The sequence below is a fragment of the Diceros bicornis genome, chromosome 12 (genome assembly GCF_020826845.1).
Source record: "Diceros bicornis minor isolate mBicDic1 chromosome 12, mDicBic1.mat.cur, whole genome shotgun sequence".
NCBI lineage: Eukaryota > Metazoa > Chordata > Mammalia > Perissodactyla > Rhinocerotidae > Diceros > Diceros bicornis.
The window spans coordinates 54,379,266-54,396,597 of NC_080751.1; the positions used below are offsets into that span (position 1 = coordinate 54,379,266).

General features: G+C 49.8%; 1 protein-coding gene across 1 annotated transcript in view; it reads right to left on the reverse strand.

The window, feature by feature from the left end:
* PLB1 (phospholipase B1) overlaps positions 1 to 17,332 on the reverse strand; it is a 118,080-nt gene that overhangs the window by 35,429 nt on the left and 65,319 nt on the right. Inside the window, exons 24-37 of the mRNA XM_058550707.1 lie at positions 16,114 to 16,195; positions 13,386 to 13,490; positions 13,171 to 13,266; positions 12,866 to 12,937; positions 11,737 to 11,775; positions 10,797 to 10,857; positions 9,982 to 10,040; positions 8,961 to 9,034; positions 4,492 to 4,535; positions 3,845 to 3,953; positions 2,375 to 2,426; positions 1,904 to 1,984; positions 1,289 to 1,354; positions 460 to 560 (exon numbers count right to left, since the gene is read on the reverse strand). Coding sequence (XP_058406690.1) covers positions 460 to 560; positions 1,289 to 1,354; positions 1,904 to 1,984; positions 2,375 to 2,426; positions 3,845 to 3,953; positions 4,492 to 4,535; positions 8,961 to 9,034; positions 9,982 to 10,040; positions 10,797 to 10,857; positions 11,737 to 11,775; positions 12,866 to 12,937; positions 13,171 to 13,266; positions 13,386 to 13,490; positions 16,114 to 16,195 — 1,041 coding nt within the window. The remainder of the gene's footprint in view (positions 1 to 459; positions 561 to 1,288; positions 1,355 to 1,903; positions 1,985 to 2,374; positions 2,427 to 3,844; positions 3,954 to 4,491; positions 4,536 to 8,960; positions 9,035 to 9,981; positions 10,041 to 10,796; positions 10,858 to 11,736; positions 11,776 to 12,865; positions 12,938 to 13,170; positions 13,267 to 13,385; positions 13,491 to 16,113; positions 16,196 to 17,332) is intronic.

The window sequence follows — 17,332 nt, forward strand, 5'->3', positions numbered from 1 at the left end:
GAAGAATAAAACACACACTTGTGTACCTCTCACTCATCTTAAGTAACAAAACACTCCCAATCTGAAGTTCCCTTGTGTCCTTCCCCATAAAGGTAACTGAATTGGTGCATCATTTCCTCGCTCTCTGTTATAGGTTGACCACAAAAGTATATATCCCTATATGTTGCCTCTTTTCACAGGCTGGGCTCCACTGCCTCTCAAACACCAGAATTTGTCCCAGCCCTGATCTCTCACCCTGTGGCTTCCCCATATCATAGAGGTTCCTGCTGGCACCCTGAGGTTGGGTGAGGGGGGCCACGGCTCTGGCCTCCGAGAAGGGGGTGGTCTTGGCACAAGACCCTCTTTACAGACTTGGACGCATGGACAGACCAAGTCACAAAGTCCCCAAGGAGTCACCACTGTGTGAGCCAGACCAAGAGGTGAGCCCTTTTCTGGCTGGGGCAGCCAGCACCTGCCTACCTGGCCTGCTGCACCGGGCACTTGTCTGGGTTCCCCAGGAACACCTGCCGCATGGCAATGGGGCTCATGAAGTCCACGAGGTTGACCAGGGCTCTGGGCACCTAAGGGCAAGGCTGCAGATGAGAGAGGGGCTCCAGGGGCTGTAGCATGAATGGTGCCTCCCGGCCGACCAAGTCTAAATGCTGAGAGTTCAGCTCTGCTCAGCCACCAGTTAGTGAACGTAAAATTTGGTGAGATAGGTGCCCCATTTGCCAGGACATTAGCCCTTTACCCTTTCCCTCTAGCCCAACCTGGAGTAACTCTGTTGAGCAGGCTGGGGACTCAGCCACTCAGAGAAGCATCTGGTGGTCAGTGTGCCCCCCTCCTGGGCACCTGGAGCAGCTTGTCCACGCCAGATGATGGGGAGAGAATGCACTGCCGGGGGCAGGACCAGAGAGGGGCTTGCTCTAGACACACCTTACGGCTCAGAGTGCAGTGCCCAGCCTGCAAGCCACCCAGCTGCCGCCACCAGGGAATGTCCCAGGTGGTGGTCGGGGTACAACTAGTGCACACACTGCCTTCCCTTCTCCAAGCCTGAGATCCTTCCGGGCTGACTCCGCATGGAATGAGGCTTTCTTGAGGGTAGGCCCCAAACTCTGGAAAGGGAAGGAGCCCACGCCCTTGGCTGTCTCCTTCAGGGGAAGGAGTACTTCACCTTCTTTCCCCCATCCACCTTTAACCCCACCATGTGTGAGCTATAATGCACCGTATATCTGCCACCTGCTGCCTCACACCACCTGGGACGTGGAGGTGGAGCCAGAAACTTGAGGCCGTGGAGCCCCCCACCCACCTCTCTGTGCAGGATGTCCAAGGCATTGCGGAGATGCTCAAAAAAGTTGGCTGCAGAATACAGATTCTGGGAAGAGACAGGAGCGGGGAGGAGGAGCTGGTTAGGGGAGAGGGCAGCTGGGCTGTTGTAGGCCCCCCTGCTGGCTCCAGCCCCAAGGACTTGTTCTCCCTCTGGCCTCCAGCTGTGACGATCTCATCATGTCAGAAGCTGAGATGAACAGTTGACTACTCGCTATTGTCAGAGATGGGCCAGCTAGAAGACTGGAACCTTCAGCGGGAGCTATAGTTCAGGAGCAGAAAGCACAGAGTCCTCCTTCCAACCACCTGGGGTTTACAGTTTCTTCTCTTTCTGAATTCTCAGGAATCATAAGAAAGGGGAAGAGAAGCACCGTATACCTGCCACCTGCTGCCTCACACCACCTGGGACATGGGGGTGGAGCCAGAAACTTGAGGCTCGTGGGGTAAGAAGTGTGTGTGCATGTGCATGAACTGTGCGTGTGTATGCACACACACAGAAGTGTAGTTGGACAAGTCTAGGGACTGTTCTCAGAGAGGATCTCCAAGGCCTACAGGTCAAGGTTAGCAGCAGTGAGGAGGCCTGGCCTGGCCCCGTTACCGAGTCCGTGCAGTAGTCACATAAATCGCTGCCTCCGATCAGCACCGTGATGACCTTCCAGTCCTCGTGGAAATTTACTCTCTACACAGAGGGAGGAAAATGCTTGATGATTTGCAACAAATAAACAAAAATGCCACAGCTCTACGAAATCCATTCAATCCTTTAAGACTTCCTTGCCCACTTGAAATACTAGAATCAGAATCTCAGAGCTGAACGAATTTCATAGGTTTATTTATAGACCACAGACTCTAAGCATCAGGAGGGACTTTCAAGGTCATTATCACCAACAACAAACCTCCTCTCACAGACATAATCTCTTCCAGCCAGCCTCTGACAGGGGCTGCCCTACTGCTGCTTGAATGCCTCTAGTGACAGGGTGCTTACTACTTTTAATGGCTGTCCATTTCCTTTGGGGACAGCTTTAGTGGGTTAGAAAATTAGTGTTTAAAAATAACCATAAATCTGACTCACATGGTCATCTTTCATCCTCTGCACCAGAGCCTGGACTTGGTTTGTAAGGTCCCTGAGAAGGAGAGAAAAATAAGTCCTTCTGTTGAGGAATGGTGCTCAGATTTTTCCTGCTAATGTGTCTGAACTGGAGGTTTCCATGGCATTATGCCCACTGCATGAACTGGCGGAGACCCTGAAGCTCAGGGACAAGGAGAAACTTGCCTGTTCTGGAGAGTTATCACAACAAATAACCCTTTGAAAAGCCAATTGTGTGTTTGTCCTAAAGCTGTAGTCAATGTTACTGCCAATTATATTTGTTGCTTATGGTTTCCTTTCTAGAACTCCACATGCAGAGCATCTTTTAGGATTCCATGCTAGAAAACCATTTGTCACCTTTGAAGAACTGGTGTAGATCCTGAAGTTAGACCTATGAAAGTTTTAGCATGCTTACCCTTTCCACCCTAGCTACCAGGAAGCTGAGAATTTGATGTCCAGGCACAAAAACCATAAAAATGCTTATATTGACCAGTTGCTTTCTCTTTTTCCCTCCTAGTGGCTGTGATTTTTCTCCTATGTATATGTTATTTTTTTGGTAAACTTATCTAAATGCTTCTTTTAGAAAGAGATGGGGAATAAATATACGCTGTCCATGTGCCTGGGTTTACAATTCATGGAAGGACTAGATCTCAGGTGCCCCGAGCTCCCCACCAGTTCAGGCCCCTAGGTGAGATGGATCCACTGCATGGTAGTCTTCTGGGACCTGGCAGTGGGACCACCTGTCCCCAGCTGTTTCTATTAACAACAAGGGTCTTCCTGGGCTAGGTGAACAGGTCTGGGGGCCATGCCTGTCAACCAGAGGTTGTGGGCCTGAGCAAGAAGATGACAGTGTGACAGAGGCTCAGACGGCTGGGCCAGGAGCTGCATGGAGCAAGGAGACCCAGGCTGCTGAGGCCTCCAGGAGTAGGGCGAGGGGCCTCCTTGGGAGAGTATCCTGGGGGGCTGAGCCGTTCTGCTTCAGCTGCCTCTGGCTTTTCATTTCCTGTTAGCGCCATAGCGGGGCTAGGGACAGGACATGACTCGTCGCCCCAGAGGCCTCCAGGACTGCAGATTCTGGCTTGTCCGTGCATTTGGTTGGCACACCTGGATCTTTCCTGGGAATTGCCACTTGCGAGGCTTGGAGAGAGTGAATCTCCCTGCGCCATCATGCAGTGGGAAGTTTTAAAAACTGGGGAAGGCTGGTCAGTTAGTTGAATGATTGGAACATGCTGCACATGAAAGCAAGGTCAGGCGTTCAGGAGTATGGCCCCTGTCCAAGCTCCAGCCTCTCCAGCCTCCCTGCTGTGGCCTTAATCACAGGGCAGAGAGCCTCTCAAATCATTGCCGCAAACGGATAAATGGTCCCTTTGCACACAGAGGTCAGCATTACAATCTTACAGGGACTACGTGCCTCCCGCCCCCTTTCCCCCCAGGCTCCCTCCCCAGATGCCATACTCAGCCTTTGCTCTGGGAACAGCCTGATTGAGGAACGCATTGGTATCATTGGCGTCACCAGTGCCCACTGCGTAGCCTGTGAGATTGCTGTTAAACTTTCGAAGGATATCTGGAAGAGGAGGGGGTGCAAGGACACAGAGAGCTTAGGACGGAAGGCCAGGCTATCTTCTCTGGTCTAGGGTCCTGGATAGAGGCAGGCCAGGGGAGGCAGGGAGGTGGGGTGTGCCTGACAGGACTTGAGGCCTCTTTGAGTTGAAATGACTCGATGACAGGGTGGGCCCAGGCAGCAAGAACCTCTCAATATTTTTCTTCTTTTTTACAATTCACGGTGCAGCGAATACTTGCTATCTCATTGGACTGTCTGCACCCTCTGGGCCAGTGAAAGAAAGCTGAGGCTCAGAATGTGTGGTAACTTGCCCTCGGTCACCTGGCAAGCACACAGAAGGGCCGGGGCTTGAACCCTGGTCCCCAGGCTCCAAATACAGTGTTTGTTCCACCCCCTTCAGCGACCTGTTCATGCCTCTCCTCCCACTTCAATGGCAGTCCATAACAAAGATGTTATTTCCTCCTTTCTTAGCTGAGACACTCTCAGGAAGCCTAGGGGTCAGATGGAACGAGTGGACAGACTCAAGCCCCTGGCTACTTACTCGGTAAGGTGGTCACGTTCTCCAGGGAGCCATCCCCTCCTGAACTGTAAGGAGTGAGCAAGCCAGTGAAAGAGACTGAATCAATACATGGGGTTTAGGAAAGAGCACCCCCACCTTTCTTAGTGCCCATGCCATCAGCACCTGTAAGATGTGCCAGACCCATCTCTTTGTGTTTGAGGGATTCTGAGACAATTTGAATTCTCCAATGGGTTGGTTCCCTCCAAATCAGGAATTTGAAGGCAAAAGAGAGCTGTTTCTTTTCTCCACCAAATCAGGAGGGAGAGCATTCAGCTGAGTATCTACTTGGTGCCCAGCCATGAGCTAGATTCTCTACATTAGTTATCTCACATCTCCAAATGAGCTTATGACGTAGATATGACTATCTCCATGTCACAGAGTAGGAAGCTGAGGTGCATAGGGGTCAATTAACCTTCTAAAGGAAATTAAAAACCATAAAGGTAACTAAAAACCAGCTGGAGCTGGAAACCTTTAGAAAATGGATAAGCTCTTCTCTGCCCAGTGGTAAGGTCAATTTCACTGGAAGGTTCAGGGGATGGCCTCTCACTGCCTTCCGATGCCCAATCTAATTTCATCTAATCTAATCTACTTTTATGGCCCTCAATCTAACCTCAAGACAGACTCAAAATTTCATTCACTTTTGTGCATTTAAAGTGAATTCATGGACCGGCCCGGTGGCTTAGCGGTTAAGTGCGTGCGCTCCGCTACTGGCGGCCCAGGTTCGGATCCCGGGCACGCACCGACGCACCGCTTCTCCGGCCAAGCTGGGGCCGCGTCCCACATACGGCAACTAGAAGGACGTGCAACTAGGACATACAACTATCTACTGGGGCTTTGGGGAATAAAAAGGAGGAGGATTGGCAATAGATGTTAGCTCCAAGCCGATCTTCCTCAGCAAAAAAAGAGGATTAGCACGGATGTTAGCTCAGGGCTGATCTTCCTCACACACAAAAAAGAAAAAAATAAAGTGAATTCATGTGGGAGGCAAGGAGAGAAGTATTTCTACTTTAACAAAGTCCAATGTTCAGATATACTGTATTTGCTGATATTTTTCTTCTGTACCTCCCTCCTCAATCCTAGCATTTTACTCCAGGCTAATAGATTTTGAGAACACAGCGTTAGCATTCAGCCCACCAGTACATAGGGACTTCCAAAGGACAGGCCATGAACCAAAGTCATGGCTCTTCTTCTTTCAAGGGAATGCTTGGAATGAAGTTGACTTTGTAAAGATGCCCTGCAAGCCTTGCCCTTCATCCTCACTCAGGTATCTCCCTCCCACCTATCAGATGTCTGAACCTAACTTGGCTGGTGGTTGGGCATTTGTTTGAGCTTCCGATTCTTTTCCAGCTCAACTCTACACAAAGCTGCTGCTTTAGCGGCTTCCTGATCCTTCTTTCTTTAGACTAAAAGCACTTAATCAGAACACCTTACACTTGAAAGGAAATCATATATCCATAGACCTCCTCCAATCACTGTGTTCTAACTCTGCCTCCTTTCCTCCTTCCATAAACATAGAAACAGAAACATAGAGATATACATAAACACACAGACATCAAGTACTTTCTATTGTAATTTTTCATCTAAAAGTGTCTTTGTTCTGAAACCAGTGTGGTGGCTGATCAAACCAATAGGCTACAGACATCTCTCTCTGAGCCCATTTTAGAGTGAATAATTCCAGGAAAAAAGAGAGAATTATACAAATAAATATAAAGGAACAAAAATATTTAAGCCCTCGTTTTGATCAGAACTATGTGAAACATGAAAGAAAATAGATCAATATGGAACATCTAGTTTACATGAGACCCTTCAGATTAATGTAATTCATATTACACCATGAGCTCCAAGGCTGTCATCTGTTGTCACCCACGAGGCACAGAGAAATACAGAGTAGACACTCAGTAACATTTGTTGAAGGAGTTTCAGTAATATGAGATTGGACTCCTAATGAGTAATACAAAAAAATGCATTTTTTGGTAAGTAAATTTTATTTTGGTCCTTTGATGCCAAACAAGCAAACTTATTTCAACTGAAGAAAAGGTAATGCTCTCAAGACCCCTGGGCCTGCCATACTGTTAAGCTGGCCAAAGCTGAAAACTTTCACTGGCATATGAGCCTCACAGGTCAAGGGGCCTTGGAAATATTCACAGCCAAACCTCCTTCTGCAGGTCCTGCTCACAGACGCCCACCTCCCAAGAACTCTGGGTCTTCTCCCCCGTCCAACTGTATGAGGTCCACTCTCTCCACTTCCTGTTTCCTTGGAGGAAGAGGCTCAAATTGCATTCTGAATTTACGTAGAATCATTAATTGCCTAGTATGTCCAATCCAGAATCTTTAATGGCTTCGAAAAAATTGCTTTTCTCAGATCAGTCTACTGCATGACATTTCCCAGGGGATGCTAATAGGTATTATGAACAAAGAAAGAGTTCTGGGATTAAGGGTAACACTGGATTAAACAGATACAATTTAAACAGATTGCTTCATTGTAGGGCTTCTCAGACCCTTTAATATGCTAACACGCATGTGAATTCCCCAGAGAAAGGATATAGTAGGTAATGTTTTCCCCAAAATACAAAGAATTTTGCCCTTTTCAGGAACACGCCTGGGGCTAGTGTGCCATGGAACACACTTTGGGAAACACTAGTCTATATATTCCACCAAGCATCAAACTGTCTCTCAGACTCTGACCCAGAACTTTCATCTTTAACACAGGTGGATCTTGGGGCAGGTATTTGAAACATTTAGAATACAGGGTTTAAAGGGACAGCAGCCATTGAATATACAAGGCCTTGGAATTAGAACTAAAAGATTGAAACATTAGTTCTTACTGGACCTTACTTGTAGCAAGAAACAGAGCAATGGCTGAACTTTTCCGTTGTTCTGCAGAGAGAAACATTTAGCAGAAGATTGCCCGTTTGTATGTGAATCCCAGGAACCTGTCCAGTTGAACTGTTCGTGAAGTTGGGCAGATTGCCTCACATCCCCAGACTGCACCACCAGGTGCAGCTTATCTATCATCTGTTGGCTGGTTTGTCTATTTGATTTTCTGTTTTCCCACACTACGATGTGAGGCCACTGCCTCCTTCACTGAGGTAAGTGCAGCTGCCACCACCTCATGCTTTTTCTTGCTTGTAATAAGCTCTGCTTTCTGTCTCTCCCTTTGGCTTTTCTTTTTCTTGAAGCCTCAGTGACACTTGGGGCAGAGCGGTCAGGAGGCGAGGCTCTGTTTTGTTCCTCCAGCCCATCAGAGACCACCTGCCTGGCTGAGGGAATGTGGAAGCCTGGGGGCCTGGGGAGCCTGGAGGCATTTACCTCAGCTCTCAGCCAGTGCTGTCCTCACGCTACCCACGCCTGGATCCTCTCTGAGGACGCCTCTGTCCCAGCCAGGGAAACCTTTCTCTCTGGGACTCTCCTCAGAGTTGGCCGGGAACTGTCCCCACACTGTTCCCTCTCACTTTCTTGGAAGAGACATTCTATTTGAATTCACTCTGAGGAAAAGGGAGGAGGCAAGGGCCTCGTTGGGCTGCCCAGATTCTCATTAGCACTATGCCCTCTGCTGGCTGGCTTTGTTCTAGTTGTTTAGAATTCTGAGCTACTCGCTGATGACTGTGAAGCATACAGAAACATGGACTTTAATAGGAAGGAAAGAAACTTAAGAAAACCCACATCCAACCACTCACGACACACCACGAGATTTCTACCTCCATGTCTGGAATGCCCTTTCTTGCCTAACTGCTAATCTGTCAAGACATAACTGGGGTACCACCTGCTCTGGGAGGCCTTCCTATCCCTGCTGGTGGAGTTGGTGACTCCCTCTTCTATATTCCTGAGGCACTCAGGCATCTTTTACTCTTAAATAGCACTTGCCAGTTGAGCATAAGCATTTGCCTCTGCTGCCATACATCCCCCTCATCCGCCTGCCTTGATGCCTAGTATCACGTTGCCACACGAGAGGGGCTCAGCAATGCCTGTCAGCTGTGATTTTGTCTTGGTTATTTCCCCTGAAGTGTGTGTTGCATTTCAGAGTTTTCTGGACAGATGTGTACGTACACGTAAAGGCAGAGGTGTGACTACAGAACAACATGAATACAGACAGACAGTAAACAAAGACACAGGAGCATCTACATGTACACAGATACACGCACACAGGCAGGTGAAGACAGTGATTTGGTGCTTTTCGGGTGCATTTCATGTTGGATTTGTTGACCCAGGAGTCTGATAATAATCCTGGTTTGCTTTTTCCGCACAATTGAAAAGAAAATGTTATCAACAGTAAAACATCCTCTCTATTCACCATATTGTCACATTTTGCTGGAATACATACATTTTCCTTCGGAAAGCCCCTTTCGGACCCGGTCCTTGCTCTTTGGTACTTAAGCATTTACAGGAAACAAACCCCCACCCAATCTCTGGGGGTGAGCCGGGGGTGGGAGGGGGTCAAGGGTTAACATTACCTATATGACAGCCCCCGATACTGAGTGGTGACATCGGGAAGGTCGTCCGGTTTGGAGCCAATTCCAATGCCAGCCTTTGAAAACATACCAAAATCCATAGGAAAATCAGCAAGTCAGAGAAAAGGGAGGCCATGCAGGGCTTCTGTGCTCACTGTGGCATGAGGGGAATGCTGGACTTGGAGTCAGAAGGCCCTGGGCTGGCGTTCTGTGACATTCCCTCCCAGCTGTGTGCCCTCTGCGACCCTCAGCTGCCTCCCTACTGACCTGAGGCTGTGCCCTGCTTATCGCATGGGATTGTTTGAATGACCAAATTGGATCATAGTTGTAAAGATAGTTTGAAAACTCTAAAGTGCTTTGCAAATGTGAGACACTGTTATATTATTACTCCCAGCCTTATGCACCTAAGTTCTTTCTAAGCATGAAGAAAGAGCCTATAGATGTGAGTGAACTGCAGTGGACAGATTCTTCATAAACGCCACATTTCTCCTCTTTCCTTCTGGGACATTCTGTAAGGCAATCTCATGGCCTTAGAAGCGCTGTCAGAAAGTGGCAATCGGGGGTGGTAAAAGGGCCTTATTTCTTGGAACTTAGGAGCAGAGCTTTATCCACAACTGTGGAATCTTCACTACTTTTCATGCAGATGCAAAGAGGAAACAAATGTGAGGGTCTGAGCTGCCTGTAAAGCATAATCCAACGGGAGAAGAGCACCTACATAGGGAGGTTTAGAAGATTTTTTGAGTCAAAATGACATATTTTTGCAACTGTTGGAAAAGTTTTGTTAGGTGTTCAAAACCTCCATTATCTGAGACAATTTGGTTCACTCCTGAAAAAGATTTCCCCTTGCACACCTGATTGAGAAAGTGGCTGCAAAAGCAGACGATTGCCAAGCTCTCAGATGAACAGAGCCAGGATGGAGGGGGGATAGTGCAGAGGTCAGGAGTGCAGGCTCTGGAGTTAGGAGGATGGGGACCTGGAATTGACACAGCCACCTCCACCCCACCAGGGGCCCAAGAGTCCTTACGGTCAGAGAATCCCCCAGAGCAGCCACAACTTGGATATCTGCAGGTCTCAGGGAGTGCACTGGAAAGACAAGTGGACACACTTCAGTCCATAGGAAGGAAGGGAGGGGGAGAGGTGCTGAGGGAGAGGAAGAAAGAGAGGGGATGGATGGATGGCTGAGTGGGCAGAGTGGAGTCCCACCACTTCAGTGTCAGTGGTCACGTGGGATACTAGCTGTGACCTGAGTGCATGACCAGGTGGGCACTGAACCATCTGAGATGAGGTGCAGGGCCTGACGCACAGCCCATTCAGAGCTCGGTTCTGGATTTCCACCAAGAATCTGAGAAATAATCATGTCGGGCCTTTCCCTGCCCCCACATCTCTTCTAAAGACTCCAGGGAACCTTCCAGCCCTACTGCAGGTGGCAGTGATTGCAGAGCCCGGGGCCACAGGACAACCTGCAGAGCTGGCTCTCTCTTCGGACTCCCTGGGTGCTCCACCCCCAACTCTGGGCCTCCGTGAGGTCACACCACAGAGCTGGGCCACTGAGAGGGGAGCTCACAGGGCTCCTCCGCTGGTGTTCCCTTTAATGGGCTGAAGTGGGAGGGCAGCAAACAGTTCCTGATCTGGCCATCTTGGGTCCTGCTGAGTAAGATGTCACTACAGGGTGGAGGGGGACAAAGCAGGGACGAGTCCCATGTGACCACTCAGACAGAAAGCTAGTACTGGCCATAACTGTGTCATTTAGTTACATATGAAAAATCTTGTCAGGGCACTCATTGGCCTTGAAGTCCTTGTGGCGGGGCCCTGAGTCCTGATGTGTCATAGGGGGCTTACCAGAGGTGGGCGATGAGGCAGAAGGGGCTCTGTCACTGCACAGCAGCTGGCTCCCATGACCCTAAGGGCGTGGAGTGAATCCCAGAATCTCAGGGTTGAAAGGGACCAGAGAGGCTGGCTGGGCATCAGACTCACCCAGACAGCTTTAACACACAGGCTCCTGGGCCCACCCTGCGGAGGAGCCTCGAAGAGCATTTGAAGAAGTCTCCGTAGGTGATTTTGTGGGGTTTTTTTTCTTTTTTTGTGAGGAAGATCAGCCCTGAGCTAACACCCATGCTAATCCTCCTCTTCTTTCTGAGAAAGACCAGCTCTGAGTTAACATCTATTGCCAATCCTCCTACTTTTTTCCCCCCAAAGCCCCAGTAGATAGCTGTATGTCATAGTTGCATATCCTTCTAGTTGCTGTATGTGGGACGTGGCCTCAGCATGGCCGGAGAAGCGGTGTGTCGGTGCACACCTGAGATCTGAACCCAGGCCGCCGGTAGCAGAGCGCGCGCACCCAACTTCTAAGCCACAGGGCTGGCCCTGCAGGTGATTTTGAATATCAGCCAGGCTGGGAGCCCTTACCCAGTTCAGTTCCCTCCACCATCCAATGCAAGAAGTGGGGCAGCAACAAAACCACCCCACCTCACCCCACCCCACCCGCGCTTCTGCAGCTGCTTTATGAGGAGGATAGTTGTCTTCACTTATGTCTTTGAAGAAGCTGAGATTTGACTGGCTGGCCCCTATCTGGCCTGTTATCAATGGAGCTTCCTCTGTCCTCCACTCTGTCTGCAGGTGCAGGTGGATGGACTTGACAGAGGGTCAGAGGGTGAATCCCCCCTGGCTGCCCATGGGGAACTCTTGCCCAGGTTCCCACCCCGCCCTGTTGGGCCAGTCCCAGCTCAGGGGCTGTCCACTGCATTGACCGCTGAGCCAAAAGGAAGCAACAAGCAGATACCTGTACACTGTTCTTGTAGGTGCTCAGAAATGGCCAGTCCTGTGAGAAGAGGGAGGTGAGCAACCACAGCAAATTTTGCTTGCTTCCTACACTGCTCTCCACTCCCACCAGCCCTCAAGAAGTGCTGACCTTGGCATAAACACTTTTAAAACTTTCAGCCTCCCCTGCTCCACATTCCCAAGCCCCTCCCTGCCAGGCTGACACTGCGGGCTCCCTCCCAGCATGCACTGGGTCCTTCTCTGCAATCCAGATAAACAATTAGAATAAACCCTGCAATGGCTCCTAGGAATGAGCATGTCTGCTCTCCGCCTCCCACCCCACTGGCCGGGGTAGCCGTGTCACCCCTTTTTCTCAACCTTGCCGTCTCCCAACAGAGCACTGCTTTCTGCTAGTACAAGCCCATGTCTCCCTGACCACCCCATGCCACTCCCACACTGCAGCAGTCTGGGCTCCTTCCTGCTCAGGCAAGAAAAGTCAGGTGCTGTGAGGTCCCGCTCCACACAAATCCCAGCTTAGTGGTAGTCAGTCACAGGCCTGGGATCCCTCTGGGAATACAGAGGAATTCACAGAGGTGAGGGGTCGGCTGCAGAGGTCCAAGAATCTTTCTGACTATTCGTGAGTGAACATGGGAGTCTTGTTCTTTCTCTGCCTTCCCAGTTAATGTCTGCTTCCCAAGATCCAGCTTCCAACTGACCACCCCCACTCCCCACCTCCATCCTAGCAGATATTATTCCAGGTCTCAGTTCCTCGCTCTTCCCATCCTGCCATGGAGGCAGTGGCTACATGGGGTGTCCTTCTATACCATCCTGCCCTTGACATTCTCCCTGCCCTTTGCCTTCAAAATGAGAGCTGGATGGTGCTGCCATGTTTCTCTTCCAGGCTGGAAAGAGCCCAGACTTGTGCTTCTAGAGCCTCTCGGCCACTGGGGGGCTGTCATTCCTCACAGTCCAACCAGACGGGGCATTGTGGGTGGTTAACCGAGTCTGGAATGGATGGGTAGGTGAACAGAGCCAAGGGTGGGGGCGAGAATCTGGGATGAAATGAACTGAGAAAGCTTAATGAGAGTCTTTACAAGGCTGGAAAAGACGCTTTAGGTAGACCCATTGCAAGGATATGCTTTTCACTCTACCTGGTTTGGACATGCGATACTGATCTCACTTTCAAAATTATGCCGTGTTGTCTTCTGGCCGAAGGGTTCCAGCTAAACCAAGAAGCAGGAAGATGGGGAGTGAGAAAGAAGTGGTGAGAACGGAAAGGTCAGATGCAGGTCAGGGCTGGAGATGGGAGGGAGGGACAAAGGAAATGGGATTTATTATCGCTGCAGTGCTGGGAATCACACAGATTGAGCGACTGGCTTCTGAGTCCCTCCGAAAGCTTTCTGGAGTCTTTCTCTTATCAGAGGGAGAGTGTTGTTTCCTTCCTCAGGTGTCTTACCATGTTGTTCCAGAGGGCACTGGCTGCGTGGGCGTGAGCCTTGCTACTGAAGTGGAAACAGTCAGGAGCAAAGAAAGAGCTGTCAGGCAACCTCTCCTGGTCACAGGGCAGAGAAGAGGGGCCATGTTAGAGATGTGGGGTGGCATAAGTGACGAGCAGGAACAGCTGGGTGCTATCTGTGGCTCCCACTTCTCCGTGATGCTTGCTTTCCTTACCGAGGTCTTTGGCATGTCCACTTTTTCAAAGAACGGCTGCACGACCACTGTAAAATCTTCCCTTGTGTCGTATCGCCCACTCTCAACCAGCTCGTGAGTCCCCTCCTGCAGGAGGAAAAGGGATGGGATTGGGAGCTCCCTGCATCTGCTCGGTCTCCATGGGACCTCTTTCTCCGCCATAGAATTAAACAGACTCTGACCTCTGAGTGAAATCCATGTGCAGCAAAATCTCAACTGATCGGGAGCCAGCTGGTTCCTTTTTAGAGCAGCCTTTATCTCAGCCCCTGCCCCCAACCTCGGCTGCAATTGCATATATTTGGCATAGGCTCTGAGAATAGGGAAGGTAAGAAAAAACCTAAGTCCATCAGCTTGATCCCCTTTTAAAACTTCTGATTAAAGACGGCGGGGGTGGGGAGGGGTGGATAAGTATTTGATTAAAAGACTTTTTTGGGTAATCCTTACATTTAATTTATTTCTGTCCTACATTTGTTCAGAAAATCAAAGGTGAATGAACAGCGACATTTAATGCCTGTTTATATTGCTTGCACCTAGTGTGTGTGTGTGAGCACGTGCTCCTGTGTGCACACACTTCTTTGAGACTCTCAGATCTGTCTAGGAGGGTCACAGAGTAGGTATTCTCCCAGTTCCCACTTGGGCTCAGTTCCAGGAGACCAGTTATCCCAGTTCTGGCTCCCACTTCTGCCAGGCTCTGCCATTTCACTGCTTGCCAAGTTTCCACTATTTGGGACCAGGACCCTGCCTGGAGAGGGAGATCAGCCTTACATACCTGGGAACATTAGTGCAGTCACTTCAGAGGACACTGTGTACTTTCTTTTCTCAGGGTCAGCCAGAAAGAGAGCCCCTATGCTGGGGATGCTTCACTTCTGATCTCCCAGGGGCATCTCCTCAGGTTACAGGCAGACCCTTGAGTAAGGCAGAAGGTGCAATACTACTAACTAGCTGTGTGACTTTCAGCAAGATGCCTTCCCTCTCTGGACCTCTATTTCCTCACTGGACCTAGACTATCCCTCAAATCCCTTCCAGTGCTACTGGTTACTCTGTGGATCAGCCACAATGGCTCACAGTGGCACCATGCACCTCCTGAGAAATGAAAATCAGTGTCTAGAATGCCTGGCACATGGTGGTTATTAATAGCATTAATCATCTCCAGGGAGAGTGATGGGAACTATAGCTTTTACAGGAAGAAGGGTGAGAGGATTCTGAGAGAGGCATGATAGCCTCTTGTAGCTGAGCTGTGAACTTCTCCAGTACGCTAGATCAAGGTCTCAGTGGTAACCAAGATCAGACCTGGGAAGAGCTGGCCAATCTAGAGAGGTCGGTGAAGGCAATTTTGGTGAATAGTTCTTCTTTTTGGCTGCCCAGCACCTGAACCCACCTCCTATGTTTGAAAAACTCCACTATATGAAGAGCAGCCTGCCTCCCACTGTAGAAGGTGAGAAAGACAAATGCCGGCTTTCCCAATGCCCCTCACAGTGGGGGTGTGGGCACATTCCCAAGCATCCCCCAAACGATGCTCCAGCCTCGGGCTTTGGGTAGGAAGCTAGTGCTAGAAAGATGGAGGAACGGCACAGAATCCCTTCTGCTGAGGGTGGCAGCTGCATCCAGTCCCTAGAAGCAGCAGTGACAGTGGGGTCCATGGTGTCTCCACTGGACTAGTTCTTTGGCCTGATTTTGTTTCTTATGGGTTGGCCCTTAGAATTCCGTGATTCTGTGATTTCCAGTGTGTTGGCCTCTGACCCCAGCTTTCTAGCTCTTCCAGATATTCTGCTTAAATAATAAATCTGATTAAATTAACCAGGATTGCATAAGCTTTTGTTGCTTGCATCCAAGAACGTCATCTGGAACAGGTTTGCTCTCACGGCCATAACCTCGGCTGCCTTCCTTCTCCTGCTGCGGGCCATGGAGACACAGGCGCCTGCTCACAGCAAAAGGAAGTGCAGCCAGGGAGTCACCCAGAGGGCTGGGCAATGGTGTCAGAGGATGATAAACAGAGGTTCATTCCCCTAGGCCCTGATACCTCTGGCAGGTACGGCTGCCCCAAGAGAGTCTGCAGGGAAGTGGTTCTGCTCCAATGAGTCCATGGGCTTGAAGGACGGATCCACCCTGGAAGCTGTTTGCAGCCCACTCTAGAAGAGCTGGAAGACTACCATTGTCCTTTCGAGTGACTGGACGACTATGCGGGGGGGACACTCAAGATAGTCAAGGGAGTCAGCTGCTCTGGGCAAAGATTTGATGGAGAAACTCCTAAAATGAACAATCCACAGATGTCTAGAGATCATCTGCTGACTTTCTTTCTCCCTGTGCTCCCTAATAACACCCGCTCCCCCGGGAGGGGAGGGCCGAGGGAATGCATGGTCTCTCATCGAATCCTGCAGACTCTCTTGGATGGAAAGGGTTTCCCACCTGGAAGTTGGAAGCTCACTGCAGCCTCCATGGACAATTGGAAATCTTCATTTTTGTGTAAGGCCAGGAACTGAGATTTGGGGAGTGTGTGGAGCTACTTGGCTCTATAGCTTGACTCAAACAAATTGAACCACAGTCCCTGTTGCCTTGCAGGGTCGCTTTACATCTGCAAACTGGTCAGTGGCAACCTCACACCCAGTCTGGGTCAAAATAACGTAAGCACGTACTCATTTCCTATAACCAGAGCAATCAAACCACACAGTAAGCAGTTCCTGTGCGATCTGAGGACCCCTTCCCCGCTTACCTGATACTTCTGATTCACTTCGATGAGGGAGGCAAGTTCTGTTGAGTTATCATCAAACTGCAGGACACAGGGGCACAGAGACCTGCACACAAAACCCAAGAGATGTCCCCACCCCACCAAAATCACCAGAATCGCCTGAATGCATGATGCAGAAACGCTGGCTTGAGATTCAGAATACATTTAACTTGGAGGAATCACAAGTCTGTGCTAAAGGGGGCCCTGGTTGGCTAACCTGTTGACTGTACCAGATGAAGCTGAAGGAAATTTCCCAGACCTGGATTTGCTCATGAAAACCAGATCATTACGTCTTCTGACATCTGCAGGAGTGACTTTTACAGGAGCTGAGTTACCTTTTGACAGGTAACTCAGTACTGCACAGTTCTGAGGACTGTGCAGTACAGAATATGGCACACCTCCTTCTAAGTAATAATGGTGGCAACAGCAATAACCATAATGGCTGACACATTGAATGTTTACTGTGCCAAGAGCTTTATGAGTATTAATCCATTTACTCCTTTTAGCTATTCTAAAAGTTGTATTATCATTATTCCCATTTTATAGATGAGAAAACTGAAGTTCAGCATGGTTAAGTGGCTTCTCAAGGTCACATGAATGCTGAGTGAGGGAGCCAGGAGTTGAACTGAGTCTATCTGGTCTGAACCTGAGCTCTGAATCCCTGGTTCTGTCCAGTCTGTAGCTCTGCCCTGGCTGGCCATCTTGCAGATCTGGGCTGTTGGTCCACGGGGATGAAGTGATAATAGTGTGGCTGGCTCAGTGTAGACTTGGCACTATCAAGGAAAGCTGGACCACTGAGACAGAAGAACACTGGAGAGGCGGCAGGACAAGGTGACCCTGCATCTGCCTAATCGGGCAGAAACTTGACCATTTCAGATCCGAGAACAGACCTGGCAAATGCCTACTCTGAACATTTAGCTTTGATTGCCTAAAAACCCTGCAGAGATCAGCAGCAAGAGACTTTGGGGTGAGCTGCTCTGAAGTGGAATGAATACACTGAACCCCCGTGTGCCCCAGTGACTGGAGAAAGTGGGAGTGGGGCTGAGTCAGCAGCTGAAAATAGCACGCCTGACACCCGCCGCGTTAATAGGTATGTGTCATCCAGCAGCCATCCTCCCTCTGCTCGTACATCCTCTGGCCTTCCCCAGGGGACCTGTGCAGTCTGGGCTCCCCAGGTGAGGTTTGGCATGGATCTTTAGGGAAG